Here is a 15,966-nt window from a genome sequence, read left to right as displayed (position 1 = left end):
ATTCTTAACCACTGTGCCACCAGGGAAGTCCCTGGAACACACATCTTTTAAAGATGTCCCAAGATGTACAAAGATAATTTACTACTAATAAACTCTGGGGCAAACAAGTGAATCACCTCAGGACACACAGTAAACCCCACAGAGCAGCCTGGTGAGGATGGGCCTCCACAACCAGCACCACAGGAGCCGGGGGCCCGCCTGGAGCCCTGGCTTCGGCCAAGGTCCCGTGTCCTGCCTGGGGGGCCAGGGACCCTGTAGATGTGCTCAGGATGCAGACTCACCCAAGGTTCCGGTTGCTGGCATCACCCTCCGGAGGGTGAGCAGGGAAATGGGACCAGCAAGTCCTCTCAGTCACTCACCGGGCGCTGACAGGGTCGCAGGAGATTGTGGGCCCCAGCCCCAGGCCTCACTCTTCAGATGTGGGGCAGCTGAGGGAAGCCTTCCCGGGACGGGCTCTGCGGGTCCTGGGGGGGCGCAGAGGCGGGGGTCAGGCTGGGCTGCGGCTGTCACCTTGGATGCTTCAGGACCCCCCAACCCCCCAGCCGGGACTCCTGTGATCTCAGCTGCCCGTTCCCCATCCCCCGTCCCGCCGCCGTGACTCTGCCCCTCGCGGGACTCAGCTGGTGGCGTGAAGGGAGGGGCTGCCGGTCGAGAGGGGCGACAGCTGAGCAGAGCGCCTGAGGTCTCCAATTCCCCCTTCCGCGTGATGTCAGGGCCGCCACGGTTCCTAAGAGATCACGGTGGCGCTCCATCCCCCGGCTCACCAGCTCTCCACCAAGGGCTCGGGTGGGACACGGACCCCGGTGACGCCACGCTGTGGCGTGTCCGTCCGGCGAGCACCGCTGGGTTGGTTCTGGGGAGCCCGGTACAGGAGGGCTGTCACCAGCCCCGTGGGACGCACCGGTCAGGCCCCACCCGACCCCCCGCTGTCCCCGCCCTAACCACACCCCCGTGGAGAAGCCCCGGCGGGGTGGGCCCCGTGTGGCATCCCCTCCCTCCCTCCCTGGTCCCCCCAGCACCTGTGGAAGCTTCTCCCGGCACAGCACCCAGGGGGCAGTTCCTGATGGGAGGACTGTCCCCCGCCGCCCCATCATGACCCCGGGGCAGCACCGGGCCTCAGACCGGGACTTGGCGCGCGGAGCGCCGTCCTCCCCATGAGGGGCGCGGCCCTGCCCGCCCCGGCTCGGTCTGCGCACCCGCCTCTGCCCGCGGGCAACGGACACGCCCAGAAGAAAAAGCCTCAGCGCCAATCCTGGACCCCCTTCGACAAAAGCGTGCAGACAGTTCCTCCTCAGACGGCCACGCAGCACCAGAGCCCTGGGCTCGGCCCGCGGGGCCTGGACCCCACCGCGCTGACCAGGGGACAGTCTGGGCCGGCTCCCAGCTGTGAGGCCACGGCTACTCAGCTCCATGGGGGAGGGAGTTTGCTGCTCGTCCTGCGAACACCCACGACTGGGGGACGGTTTAAAATCAGACTCTGAGTCCTGTCCTGTACTGGCTTCTAGAACCGCCACTGTTCTTTAAAAAGTGCACGTCTAAATGCACACACGAGTAAAGCGTCCAACCCAGGCCATCAACCGAGACAGCGTTAAAGCTTCAGGACAAGCAGGAGCACAGAATTCTAAGGAACGATGAAAACTCACAGGATTACCTTTCAGGAACAGATAGAATTTCTCTAGCTTTCTCTAGCTTTAAACGGGAGAAAAGGCGTAAGCTTTGTAAGAACAAGAAAAACAACAGATATTTTTTAAACAAGGAATATAAAAGAAATAAACGTCAAGTCTGAAACCCATAGGATTTTCACCTCATCAGGAGGGGAAAAAGGCTTAAATGGAATCAGAAGTGTCTAACGGAAGAAATTGCTAGATACCTCTTAAATTACACGTTTCTCAAGAGCATCTCTGAGAAGCGTGTGCCTGACTCGGGGGAGAAGAACCCACAGACACAGGGACCCCCGCCCGGCCGGTGGCAGCCACCACGCACGCGCCTTCTGCCTGGGGCCATCTGAGAGGCAGAAGGCTGGTTTCCTGTTTGGTAGGAAATACGTCTTAAAGATGGAAAAACGTCGTAAAAAAATCTGGTAAAACATCTGAAATTTATTAAACTTTTTGGTCAAAATAGTTGAACAAGTAAATACAACCCCATCTTACTAGAACTGCTTTACCTTAAGGGCCAGGGCTGACTGATACTTAGACAACTCTGTTCCACATCTCAGGTTTGTGAACTGCGTCAACCAATACGCAGTAATAGAATTACCTTTAAATTAAAATAAATGGACTTGTTGATTCTCTATTTCCGACGTAATGTGAGCTAACGTGGCATCCTGTTAACATTAATTCAGGGGAATGAGTTGACAAGGCATTTGTTCTTGCATCTCCGTATCACCAGTAACCAAAATACACCTTAATTTCAAGAGCAGCACGTGAGCCCCAGCTGTCCCGTCCCCTGGAGGACTGGGTCTCGGGCTCCTGGGTGAAATTTCACGGCAGCAAGCGCCAATCACTTAGTGTTGTTACCTCTGTATTTTTTTGTCTTGGGAAATCTTGATTTCCGATATCAACCTACTTTTAAAGTAAACCACCAAGGTACTGGTGGCATTACATAATAATTAAAATTGTTTAATTTTTGCTGGCTTGAAATGCAGTGAAATTCGTCATGCATATAATTCCAGCAGTTTTTAGAAGCCTGTTACCCTCTTCCCACGAAGTACTGTTACAAAGGTTTAAAAAGCACGTTAAGTGTTCAACTGCAGTGAATTTGAGGCATACTTTAAACCACGTGTTACTTTTTCAGCAGCGATTCTGTTACTACTCCTTGGGATTTTCTTTCTCAGCGGCAGCTGCAGTTAAGGCTCTTTCCAGACCTTACCTGGTGTGTCAGATGTACCATTTCTACAGAAACAAAAAAGTTATGGAAGTTTGTGGATACATACGTTCAGAGTTTGAAGTACTGCACACGTTCCACCATTCTGTTAACGAAGGACAAAAGATTTTTAAAGTTGAATTCTGCATAATTTCATTATATGCAATTAAATCAAATAAAAAGACGATACTGATTTTGGACTTAAAAACACTTTTTAGAGTGTGTTGCTTTTATTAGGCGGTTACACCAGAGGCGCGATGGGAGTAAAGCGGCCTGAGCCCGCTCGGCCGAATCTCCGCGCCGGCCGAGGCCCCGCCTGGGCTGAGAGAGGCCGAGGGAAGGCGGGCAGCAGCCACGCACGTGGAGGCCCCAGGATGACAGCAGAGGAGGAGGAGAGCTCGACAGGAGCAGACACTGAATCTGACAGCTTTCCTCCTGGATGTTAACTTTTGGTCTATAAATTGGAAGGAAGGCTCAGACTTCAATAAATATGTTTATTTTAGCAATGGCCTCTTCTGAGTCCCGTCCATCACTCTGCTTCGAGCGGGCTTCTCACCTGAGCAGCGACACCCAGGGCTCACCTTGCTGAAGCAGAAGCCCGCGGGCACCCGCGCGGCCAGCCCGTGCAGTCTGGGCGGAGGCAGGAGGGCGTCCCTGCTCTTCACAGAGAGGATGTCGCCTGTCCTCTGGCACCAAACGAGCAGGCGCGATTCTGCACGAGACGCAGGTCCCGCTGCCTCCTTAGTTGGCCTTGTCCTGGAATATGTACAGGTTATTGGTGGCAGCCACGGCAATGATGTTCTCCACTGGGTGCCAGGCTGTGTGCAGAATCTTCTTGCTGAAGTCCAGGCTGTCCACGCTCACCTCGTCCTTCTTTCTCTTCCCACCTGCACACACTCTGCGAGGCTTCAAGCTGGCGCGAGGCTTGCTGTTCTCCCTGGAAGCTTCCAGCGTAACATCCCTCCATGTAGTCCTATCGAACATTCTGAAGAAGTTGTTGTAGGACCCAGTCATGATTGCACTGCTCAAAACAAGGACAGGAAGACTTCTAAGTGACCACCTCCAACCCCCAGCCCGGCCCGGCCCTGGACGCATGGATAGAGCTGCTTACCTCTCCTACCCCCAATTCTACACAGCAGGGTCATTTTTACAAATAAAAAATGAAAAATCATAATGGTCAGGAGAGAGATGCAGTGAGAATTTCTTCCTAAACTTCGTATACGTAATCCTATCAGTAAAAATAAATACAACGGAAAAAAGTAATGGATTTACACTTTTAATTACATTAACGTGTTTTCAAACAAGGTAAAAACCCCAACACAGTCACTGCCCCAGGCTCGGGTAACGGTCTGACCTCCTGCACTTTGCCCCGATTCGGCAGGGCTCCACACGTGCTCGAGAGACATTCATGAGATCTGTTACCATCTTTGCTCACGACTGACCAGACAAGGTTTTAAAGTTCATTTTAATCTTAAAAGCGTTTTTCTCGTGAAGGAACAGGTATATAAATAGTTAGGAGGGGCCTCAGACACGGGGTCAGCGTGCAAGACAGCCGGGGCCTTCTTTGCCGACGCTCCAGATGCTGCAGCAGCGCCCGTGGTCTTTTCCCTTCCGGGCTGGTTCTGACGCCTTTCCGCGTCTCCACTGAAGCACACAGCACCGTGACGCGCTTCTGTCACACTGGTGAAAACTTCGGGTCTCTCTACACAGCTAAGAGGAGAGTGGCTGGTTGCCGGCAAATGCTTCCACGTGCGTCCAGCCCCTGCCTCAGCGGGCCCGTTGGGCGCGGTAAGACCAGACTGCCCTGCAGCCTCCTCCTGGGCACCCTGGGCTCCCGGGCCATCCCCGCATCATCAGGGGCGGATCTTGAGGCCTCGCGAGGCGCGTGCTGCCTCATTCACACGGCGCAGGGCTGACCCCGACTGTGCAAATCCTCATCTAAATCCTCGCACCACAAAAAAAGATAAGCTCCCCTGGCTTATCTCACCTGTACTGTTGAAGCCTGGAGTGCACACACCTCAGGGACGGAGGGGCCCGTGTGGCGGTGGACGCAGCAGGGCCGTGCAGTGGGGCCCAGGAGGGCTGCCAGCAACTGGCACCTGCCCACATTAATTTCCACACAGAACACCATGTTCACGAAAGGATAAGCAACAAATGTGCTGATCTGAAGCTTACATTTGTGTTATTAAACTTAACCGCAGGGACTTCCCTGGTGGCGCAGTGGTTGGGAGTCCACCTGCCAAGGCAGGGGACACGGGTTCGAGCCCTGGTCCAGGAAGATCCCACATGCCGTGGAGCAACTAAGCCCGTGCACCACAACTACTGAAGCCCGCGCTGTAGAGCCCGCAAGCCTGCGCCTCAGAGCCCGTGCGCCACGACTACTGAAGCCCGCGTGCCTAGAGCCCGTGCTCTGCAACAACAGAAGCCACCGCAACGAGAAGCCCGTGCACCGCAAGGAAGAGTAGCCCCTGCTCGCTGCAACTAGAAAGCCTGCGCACAGCGACAAAGACCCAACACAGCCAAAAATATATATGTGTGTGTGTATATATATATATATATATATATATATATATATAAACTTAACTGCAGTGATTATTCCGAACAGAGACCAATGAAAGAATTTTTTCGGGAAGGAGTATTTTATCATCAATGTTGATTAGAGGTGCTGGTGCGCGACAGAAATGAAAGCGGACCAACCTTCACGCCGTCCATTACGATTATTACTATTATTCAGCAGTCCTGACGGCACCTGCATGGGCGTGGATGTCCCCCCGGCCCGCTGCTCCACACGGCGGGAATGAGAGCCTTCCCCAGCACCTGGCCAGGTGCTGCCTAGGCGGGAACACCGCCAAGCACAGGAGTAAGTGGACTTGCAACTTAATGGTGATGCCTGTGTTTGCTACAAACCTGGAGCACGATGAAGTGGGGCAAAACTTAACTTCTGGGCAGCGCCGTCCCAGGCCGAGTGACTGGGATGGTGGCAAAAACCTGGCTCTGCCCCCGCCCCCAACTCCACACAAGCTTCCAGGCAGGAAGGCAGGGCATGTTGGCAGGAGTGAGGGAACAGGTAGGCGCCACCAGAAAGCTTCAGGATGTGCCGGGGATGGTAATTTAAACGTATTTTGCAATATCTCAGATCTACCACAAAGCATAAAGAACCGTGCAGGGAACATTCCTATACATGGTTGTCCTTTGAACAGTTACACGGTCTTAAAAACAAAACCGTCTTGCATGCTCTAGACATCAGATGAGTCACTTGTGTGATCGCGTACAGGTCTGCGCAGCTGTAACCCTGGCTTTCGCTGTGTCTGGTCCACACCATGAACAGAGGATGATTCCTCGTCCGTCCGCCCGCCCGCCCAGGGAGGAACCCCGACATGGCTCAGCTGCCTCCAGGGCACGTCTTGGAACGTGTTTTCTTGTCTGTATATTCGAGAGGTTCCCAGCCCACCCGGCCACTGCCAGGGAGCCTCAGAAGAAGGGCAGTGGCAGTGGTCATGCCCCCTGGCCTCCACCTCCACCCCAACATTTCCGTCACTCTGATGGATGTGAAGGGACGTCCCTGTTGCTTTGATCTGCTGATTACTAATGAGGATGTGTTGTTATTCATTCCCCCCGTTTCTGTTCATTCCCATTCATGAGCAGTTAGGACTTTCTCACTGACTTACGATTCTTCACGTATTCTGGATATTCATCTCTTTGTTAATTTTACGTGCTTTTGTGGGTTTTATTTCCATTGTTTTATTATGATATAAAAAAGTTTAAAGTCAATGTAGTTGGATCTCTTTGTCTGGGTTTGGGGCCTTGTTTAAGGCACATTCCTGCATGATCATTTATCTCTGGACACAATTTCAGGAAGCGAGTCAGAAGGGATCACGACACACCGCATCAGAGCGCCTTCCGGCTTCCACTGCCGGGCCGAGAGGTCTGCTCGCGGTCTGAACACCCTTTCTCCGAAGGCAATGGGTCTTTTCTCCCCTGGCTGCTTTTAAGATCTTTTCTTTGTTTTTGGTGCCCTGTAACTTCATTATGATCTGGATGTGGATTTCTGTGCTTCTTGAATCTGTGTATTCATTCAGTCTTGCATCAGTTATAGAAAATTCCTGGCCATTAACACTTTAACTGCTACTTCTCCACAATCCTCCAATTTGGACACTTCTCTCCACTTAGGTTACGTTGGACCTTATCTGACCCTCCGTGTTTTCCAACCTTCCATGTTTTTTCTGTCTCTTTGGCTCTCTGAGCTGCATCCTGGATAATCTCTCCTGATCTTTCTTCTTAAAATATTGCTCATCTTCAGTTCACTAATTCAAGATCTTTTCAGCTTCATGGGGTCTGCTAAACTCACACAGTGATTTTTCAGCGACTACAGTTTTCATTTCTAGAAGTCCTGCATGATGCTTTTCCAGATGTCCTGGGTGGTTTTTAATGGCCTTGTGGTTCCACATTCAGGTTCCGGTTCCGTCCTTTCACCTGTGAGTACTTCCACATCCTCATCTTACATTCTGTGGCATATGATCTCAGTACCTGATTTCTCAGAGGTCACAGTTCTGTGGCTGTTTCTGCTGGCTTGCTCACACTGGCTTTCCTTCATGTGTTCGGTGCTTTTCGCCTGTGAGCTCCTGTTTAAGTGATTTTAATCTGGGGAAATCCTGAGCCCTGGAGCACTGGGAAAGACAAATCCGCCACGGGTGCCAGGCACCCCTACGTGTTTTCAGTGCGTTTGCCAAGAATGCGTTTCTTCAGCGCTCTCTCCCTGGGCCACATCTCAGGGCTGCAGCCTTGTTTACCACTCTCAGCTTGACCCCCAAGCTGAGTGTGTGCTGGTGTGAGGCCAACCCCGCTCCGTGAGCGGCCTCTGCCCGGGCCCCCTGTGCCACCCCCCAAGGCACTGTGACCAAGCTCGTGCTGCTCTGCTCTGCTGTGCTGTGAGGAGTGAGGTCCTCTCCTCTGCCCGGGCCCCCTGTGCCACCCCCCAAGGCACTGTGACCAAGCTCGTGCTGCTCTGCTGTGCTGTGAGGAGTGAGGTCCTCTCCTCTGGCCCGGGCCCCCTGTGCCACCCCCCAAGGCACTGTGACCAAGCTCGTGCTGCTCTGCTGTGCTGTGCTGTGAGGAGTGAGGTCCTCTCCTCTGCCCGGGCCCCCTGTGCCACCCCCCAAGGCACTGTGACCAAGCTCGTGCTGCTCTGCTCTGCTGTGCTGTGAGGAGTGAGGTCCTCTCCTCTGCCCGGGCCCCCTGTGCCACCCCCCAAGGCACTGTGACCAAGCTCGTGCTGCTCTGCTCTGCTGTGCTGTGAGGAGTGAGGTCCTCTCCTCTGCCCGGGCCCCCTGTGCCACCCCCCAAGGCACTGTGACCAAGCTCGTGCTGCTCTGCTCTGCTGTGCTGTGAGGAGTGAGGTCCTCTCCTCTGCCCGGGCCCCCTGTGCCACCCCCCAAGGCACTGTGACCAAGCTCGTGCTGCTCTGCTCTGCTGTGCTGTGAGGAGTGAGGTCCTCTCCTCTGCCCGGGCCCCCTGTGCCACCCCCCAAGGCACTGTGACCAAGCTCGTGCTGCTCTGCTCTGCTGTGCTGTGAGGAGTGAGGTCCTCTCCTCTGCCCGGGCCCCCTGTGTCTGCAGCAGGAGACACTAGCAGGTGGCACGTCAGCCTGTGAACAGTGCGGATGCCCGGGGCTGCCTGTCTGCTGGGACTTACCCTCAGCGAGCTTCTCCAGGTCAGCACAAATACAAACACACGTCCCTGGCGGGGAGGGAGGCTCATGGTCACAAAGGTCAGGGGACTTCATCCACTCCAATCCAAGGTCTCAGACAGATACATTTCCCTTGGGACGCATCTGAACGTAGATGGATGCCTTTTCCATAACCCCGAGGGTCCCAGTTTCAACTGCCAACCCTGTGTGGGTCCAGGGCCACAGCTCTTGTACCCTCCTGGGCTGCAGGTTCCTGGTTCCAGCTGGTGCCCTGAGGCCAGCGAGGGCTCCCTCCCAGTTCCTGCTTCCTCTTCACTCCTGGCCTTACTGGTTGTGAGCTCAACTATACCCACAAAGAGATTTGTGGTGTGACATCTGATGTTTCTAGGTGTTTGTGCCAAAGGGTTTCTCAGAATGTCCGTCAGTCCGTCTCTGAAAGTGGCGAGGTCCTCTGCTCACTGACACCCTTGACAAGCAGCACACGGCACAGAATCCATCACAGACGATGCAAGCTCATCTCCTTCCATCACGTGAGGTGCGACATTTCGTAGAATATGAAACAGACCTCTCGGCAGCACTAGTACTGCTGTCACCTCTAAGACACGCACAAAAAGGTGGCGGAGGCCTCAAACCGCCTCATCACGAGGTAGACCGCGGAGTCACACCAGCCACCCCCACTCTGTCCAAGCACAGCAGCGACTCTGAGGTCTCGTCCTCCACTTGTCCCCAAAGGCAAACTGGAACGTGGCCATCCCACACACGCCACAGTAACTAACCTCCCCACCGCCTTCCTTTCACTCATCTTGGAAATAACAACAAAAAAAGAAATTATCATCCACTAAGCGTTTTAAAAACAGCCAACATGAACCTTGTACTACGCTTGCTGTTTAAATACAAGGTGGAATCATAAGCAAGGTGAGAAGTGTGTCCAGACATCCCATGTTTCCCACCTTGCTAGGGCCACCTCACAGATGGCCTGGAAAACCAAGCCCATCGGGACTCCTCCTGGCAGCCCGGCCCGCCTCTGAGGACATCAGCGTGCTTCGGGCCTGGTCACGACGCAGGTCTCACCTGTCGGAGCCGTTCCAGCAGCACTCAAACTTGTCAAAGATGCAGTCATTTTCGTACAGGGAACACAGCTTGCTTCGAAGGTACTCGTGGACCTTAATGAAAGTACAGGAAGGTCAGAGGGACGGTTGCGTGCAAGACGTGGCAGGGTCCATGCCGCGGCCTCACCTGGTGGGTCTCGACAGGCCGGCTCTCCATGTTGAGGTCCCACACCTTCACCGACAGGTAGTCTCGGGTCATCATGTACCGACCGCTGTGGCTGAATTTCACGTCGGACACAGAAGAGATTATTTCTGAGAAGAAGGACCTACTGCTGGGGTCTTCCGGCTCTTCAAAAACTGGAAAATACAATGTTTTCAGCTGTTTAAAAACCAGAGAACAAATCATTTTAAAGTCCAAGCGAGACTCGGGCCCTCCCCTGACACCGCTGCGGCCTCCCATCTTCCTGAAGCGCAGGCCCCAGGCTCACCCAGGCCCGGGCTTGCAACCCAGAACGCTGCTCGGGCACTCTGAGTGCATCCTGGTGAGGCCTCTGCATCAACCTGACGCTTCCCTGCAGATCCTCGAATGCCAGTCCCTAGCAAACCCCGTCCCATCCTGTCCCTGGCACAGAAAGACACAAAGGGCGCTACAGCAGACGCCGACACGGTGCCCCGAGCGCCCTGGGGCGACGAGCCTGCGAGTGCGCTGCAGGGCCCGGCCCTTAGCCGCGAACGCCTGGGTCAGATTTTAACACCGGAACAGTCCCATCTGCCAAAGCCTGTCAGGAAAGGGGTTTTCCTTCACTATTCAACAGTCGAGACTTAGGCTAACAAAACCGAACTACTAGTTTCAGAAAGATTCTACAGGCGTCCATGGCAGACCTTTCTTTCCCTGACACTTCTGCTTTCTCAGCAGTAACTCGAGTGCCCCCTCACTCGCCCCCTGCCCATGCGCCAGACCCCAGAGCCCCCAGTGCACTGTCGAGCCTGTGGCTTGGTGAACTTTGGGTGAGGATTTCTGTACTTCCTTTCATTTGCAGCGGCTTGTGATTTTCTTTTTTTGTTTTTGTTTTTTGTTTTTTCTCTTTTATTGCAGTACGCGGGCCTCTCACTGTTGTGGCCTCTCCCGTTGCGGAGCACAGGCTCTGGACGCGCAGGCTCAGCGGCCATGGCTCACGGGCCCAGCCGCTCCGCGGCACGTGGGACCTTCCCGGACCAGGGCACGAACCCGCGTCCCCTGCATCGGCAGGCGGACTCTCAACCACTGCGCCACCAGGGAAGCCCTGATTTTCTTTTTTTAATGTAGGAACCTATGTTTGTTGAGTCTGCATTTGAAGTTGATTATAAGCAAGCTGGTGGCAATACTCTGAGCATTTACTCAAATAAGTAACTTTGCTGACAAATAAAACTACTCTTGGAATCTAAAATTGTTACTCACGAGTGTTCTCTTGAAAACATAGGCCAGACATTAGAAAAGACTCATTTTTCATGGCAGGAATTCTACTGAAGTACAAAGTTCTTTTAAAACACACTATAGGGGCTTCCCTGGTGGTGCAGTGGTTGAGAATCCGCCTGCCAATGCAGGGGACATGGGTTTGAGCCCTGGTCCATGAAGATCCCACATGCCGCGGAGCAACTAGGCCTGTGTGCCACAACTGCTGAGCCTGTGCTCTAGAGCCCACGTGCTGCAACGACTGAAGTCCGCGGGCCTAGAGCCCGTGCTCCGCAACAGGAGAAGCCACCACCGTGAGAGGCCTGCACACACAACGGAGAGTGGCCCCTGCTCGCCACAACTAAAGAAGGCCTGCAAGCAGCAAAGACGACCCAACACAGCCAAAAATAAATAATTAAAATAAAGAAATTTATTTAAAAAACTCCAAAAAACAAAGAAACACACTATAGTGGACTTCCCTGGCAGGCCAGTGGTTAAGACTCTGTGCTTCCACTGCAAGGGGCACGGGTTCGATCCCGGACTGGGGAAGATCCCACATACCATGCAGTGTGGCCAAAAAAAAAAAAAAAAAAAAAAAAAACACAAAAAGAAAACCACAAACCCCAAAAACCAAAAAAATAAAACTGCAAGAAACCCCCCCTCCCCCCCTCCCCCTATACTTTAGCCTCAAAAAGAGACAGAATGAGGCAAAAAGGCTCCTAAGAGCCAGTCATCAAGGACACTTCCCATCAGGCTCTGTTGGAGCTGCCCCACTTTACGACAGGAGACACTCTGGACAGACTGACCGATACACTGACTTAGCTGCAGGACCAAGTGTCCAGAACACGAAAACCCATGGCGCTCCAGGCTGGGATGGCGTCACTGCTCAGTACTTGGGAACGTGTTGGCAAAGTTCTCAGGACACACTCTGTATGTCTTGTGACACACAGACTTCTGGTTTTCTACAAAGTAGGGCCTGTTGTTTATGGCTAAAAATAAAAACAAAACCAAAGCTCTCCTCACCTAGAAGGACTTCAAGACTCAGTGGATTAAAGACTAGACTTTCACCTCAGGGAACTGCCTTCAAGTTCAGTGAAGCTCTGTGGGAACAGAGCCCATTCCGAGAGCCGAGAAAGGTCACAGGTGGACTGCGTCTCCAGCCTCAGCAGAGGTCCTAGTGCACAGAGGTGGAGGCGACAAGGGGCTCTCACTGGGCCCACCCAGGGAGGCGGACGCTGCATGGAAGTGCTGGCAGGAGTGACCTGCGGGCTCCGCCGCGGCGCCACAAAAGCAGGGCCTCTCGCTCCGCACCCCGCCAGCAGCGCTGCGAGGACCAGGGCCGGCCTATGCTCACGCAGGCACATGCGTAACAAAGAGCGCCTCTAAGTCTTCGGGGGCGGCTCAGCGCCCAGACAACACGGGCTCTAGACGGGACGTTTATGTACACGCCCGGCACTTACACTTGGAGTGGCGGTCGCACAGGGCGGAGGAGCGCATGTCGCACAGTCTGATGGTCCCCTTGCTGCTGCTGTAGACGAGCACGTTACACTGGTGCGGGTGGAACTCGGCCGCTGTGATCACCTCTGTCAGCTCTTCCATGTTGGCAGGCTTGATGTCCACGATGTCTGAAGCGCACAGTTAAGGCAGGGCGCTCGCAGGCATGAGATAACCCACGTGACGAGGTTTAAGAGATTAGGTGTGGAGGAGGCGATTACAGTACTGTATGCCGGGCGAGCACACCAGTAAGAGGATCTACGTTAATACCCTAATCAGACTCCAGTAACGTGCCTGACAGGGGCCACGGCCACGCAGATACGAGGGCTACTTTCATCTCGCTGCTACTGCTAGCATTCTAGGAAGGGACTTTCAAAGCAACATAACACACGTTAAAAGATAAGGAAGCAAGCAAGTGCCCATCTGCACAGAAGTCCCATAGTAGCATCCACAAAATGACACAGACACACGAGCACTGCCAGGTTCCACAAGATTCTGCTTTGCTAAGTATCTGACACCAAGAGCTTGCCCTAAGTAGGCAGAACGACGTCACATGCTAGGTTGCCAAATACAGAACTCACTCAACTGGAGAAACAAGGAAGTGTACAATTTGGCTTTGGGCCAAGATAGGATAGCAGGAACAGATGACAACTAAGGAAGCTAAAAAACTTGGTGACACTACAGCTCAAGTCTCCAGACACCACACACCGTGGGCAGGGACCCTGGAGGGACTGGAGCCCTACAGTGCCCAGCACGCCGTCGTGGCTGTCTCCAGGCCACCGTGCAGAGCGGGGACCAGGCTGAGCCCTCTGACCGCCTGGAGTCCGGGGAAGCACACGAGGCACGCAGGGCCGGGTGCCGGAGAAGAGTGACCAACAGGCTCTGGAGGGCCGGTCAGCAAAGGCCTGTGAGGACACTGCCCAGCTGGGGAAGGAGCCACGCCCAGAGATGAGAGAACGGCACCCCAGCTCATGCGAGAGCTCGCCAAAGAGCAAAGCTGGGCTGAAAGTGAAGTGGGAGGGGAGGAGCCACGAGGGCACCAACTAACTGGCCCCTGTGAGTGGATCCAAGGTGTTTTTAAAGTGCTAACAGATAGGGGCTGCCCTGGTGGCGCAGTGGTTAAGAATCCGCCTGCCAAAGCAGGGGACGTCCCACAGGTTTGAGCCCTGGTCCAGGAAGATCCCACACGCCGTGGTGCAACTAAGCCCGTGCGCCATGACTACTGAGTCTGTGCTCCAGAGCCCACGAGCCACAGCTACTGAAGCCCGTGTGCCTTGAGCCCGTGCTCCGCAACGAGAAGGCACCGCACCGCAACGAAGAGTAGCCCCCGCTTGCCCCAACTAGAGAAAGCCCCTGTGCAGCAACGGAGACCCAACGCAGCAAAAAATAAAAAAAAAAACCAAAAAAACATTATATATATATGTATATATATAAAAGTGCTAACAGATAGCAGAAAGCATGTGCCTGTTTCTGTGCTGTGTGATCTCAGTTGCAATGAAGAGCATTTGAAGCATGACGGTGGGACAAAATCTTTAAGAAAACCATGAAAGATACAACTGCATAAATGAACCATTCATGAATTAGAGTCCTCACAAATCACCGAGAGAAAATGTGAGCTTCTGACAGGAGAAAAAAATGACAAAGGACAGACTCTGAGACAAAGGGGTGTAATGAAGATGAGATGACCTATCCAAGAACGATCCTATAAAAATGCTGCGATATCCACCTGACGAAGGATACTAAAACTTCTGTCTGTGATTTCTAAATGCCATAGATTAATTCTCAGGTCATCTGCAGAAAGATACGTTTCATGATCACTATTTACTGAAATGGAATTTATATGATATGTGTGAGCATTTGCAAAAATTCGTCGTGGACTTGCTTCTACCATGAGGTCCATGGGCTTCAATATTGGGACCTAAAAATGGAAGGAAATAGGAATTCAAAACAAAGATCCCAGCAGCAGAAAATCAGAACACTTACAGTAGGTAACAAAAAGGAACAAATGTGTGCGCACAGTTAAGTAACAGCAGGTACAGACAATACCCCCAATAAGCAATAGCTTCTGGCTGCTCGGTAAGCAGATGGCCCCTGACACTGATGCCTGATGTGGGGCCTGAGTTGAGCCCCCCTTCCTCCTCTGGCCTCGCAGCCGCGGCCTCCAGAGTGAGAGCAGGCGCATCTCCTCATCCCCCCACGCCCCCCGTGCCCTGCAACAGGGCTGGGCGGGTGGGGTGCAGGGACTGGGCGGGGGGAGCATGCCTCTCCTGACCTGGTGCCCGTGACGCGGTACATCCAGCCCACAGATGGCAGCGGAGCTGCTCACTTAGATGGCAGAGGCATGTTGGGTACGTACGTTATACTTCAATAAAACGTTTTTTAAAAAAGGCACAGAAACCCCGACTGTGATGAGTGCTGTGGCCAGGAAGGCTCCCAGGGAAGGGGACGTCCACACAGAAAGGGAAAGGGAGGAGAGGTCAGCCGGGCCAAGGACGAGAGAGAGAGCCGGCACAAGAGTGGCCAAAGCCAAAGGCACAGTCGTGGGTGACGGTGTCACACGTGCGAAAAAAAGGAAAAAGGCCCAGCATCACTGACATCTAGTGGGGAGGAAAACAGAAGCTTTAAAATCAAAATAGAAAACTAAAGTGTGCTATTTTTTAAATTAAAAACCCAAGGAGTGTACCTAGAAAGGGTAGGAGAGAATCTCTTAGTTTTCTCCAGCCAAAATGCTGTAAAAATGAACTTGGGGAAACATGTATAAAAATACTCCCCTCATTTTAAACCAGCCAAGTGCTGAGCACACGCTTCCCTCCTCTTGTGCAGGAGCTGTTGGTTCCACAAGGGACAGGACAGACCTGTCATGCCCTCTAACAAGTCTCTAATTAATCAAAACGCGAAACAACTGTAATATGGGTAACAGAAGGAGCCCCTTTCTGGCACCCAAATAATTTAAGAGGAGAACAAAATTTCTGTTCCCCTTTCAAAATTTTGTTTTCCTCTTAAAGTTCAAAGGAGTCCATGAACTCACAAAGGTAAATCCACATACAGAGTGACCTGGCCTGCGATCTCTCCCCCGCCGCAGCCCACCCTGCAACTGTGATGACCTCACACCTGTCACATGCTTCGCCATGGCCACGGACGAGACCAGCTTGGTTAGGCTAATTGTAGAACAGCAGCCTTGACCAGAGTGAAGACTGGGCCTCAGAAGCCCTTAAAGACTTCCCACAGCTGGGATGGATGTGAGCATCACAGTGGAGAAGCAGGCCTGACTGGGAGGCAGGGGGCTCCCTGGAGAGGGGGAGCGTGTCGGGCCGGGTGCAGGGGAGAGGCGGCCGAGACAGGGGATTCAGGTGCACCCACAGGGCACCCCAGGCCTCATCCTTCCAGCGCACTTAGTTTCCAAGGAGCAGTTTACATGGTGGTAACTGTAAAACTAGTGTTAC

At 53.4% G+C, this 15,966-nt stretch overlaps 1 protein-coding gene across 14 annotated transcripts in view; it reads right to left on the bottom strand.

The window, feature by feature from the left end:
• The window catches only part of PPP2R2D (protein phosphatase 2 regulatory subunit Bdelta), a 54,869-nt gene that overhangs the window by 6,827 nt on the left and 32,076 nt on the right, over positions 1-15,966 (bottom strand). For 11 of the 14 annotated variants that reach the window (XM_060126931.1, XM_060126935.1, XM_060126932.1 and 8 more), the window contains 6 exons: positions 14,264-14,441; positions 12,490-12,654; positions 9,785-9,954; positions 9,620-9,711; positions 3,444-3,883; positions 282-2,968 (listed from right to left, as the gene is read on the bottom strand). In XM_060126931.1, coding sequence (XP_059982914.1) covers positions 3,604-3,883; positions 9,620-9,711; positions 9,785-9,954; positions 12,490-12,654; positions 14,264-14,441 — 885 coding nt within the window. In that variant the 3' untranslated portion in view covers positions 282-2,968; positions 3,444-3,603. Of the gene's footprint in view, positions 1-281; positions 2,969-3,055; positions 3,884-9,619; positions 9,712-9,784; positions 9,955-12,489; positions 12,655-14,263; positions 14,442-15,966 lie in introns of those variants that run through there. The other 3 variants (XM_060126928.1, XM_060126926.1, XM_060126927.1) reach the window with 3 other exon arrangements.

This window comes from Lagenorhynchus albirostris, chromosome 16 (genome assembly GCF_949774975.1).
Source record: "Lagenorhynchus albirostris chromosome 16, mLagAlb1.1, whole genome shotgun sequence".
Lineage (NCBI taxonomy): Eukaryota > Metazoa > Chordata > Mammalia > Artiodactyla > Delphinidae > Lagenorhynchus > Lagenorhynchus albirostris.
This window is presented reverse-complemented; position numbering and strand designations above follow the sequence as displayed.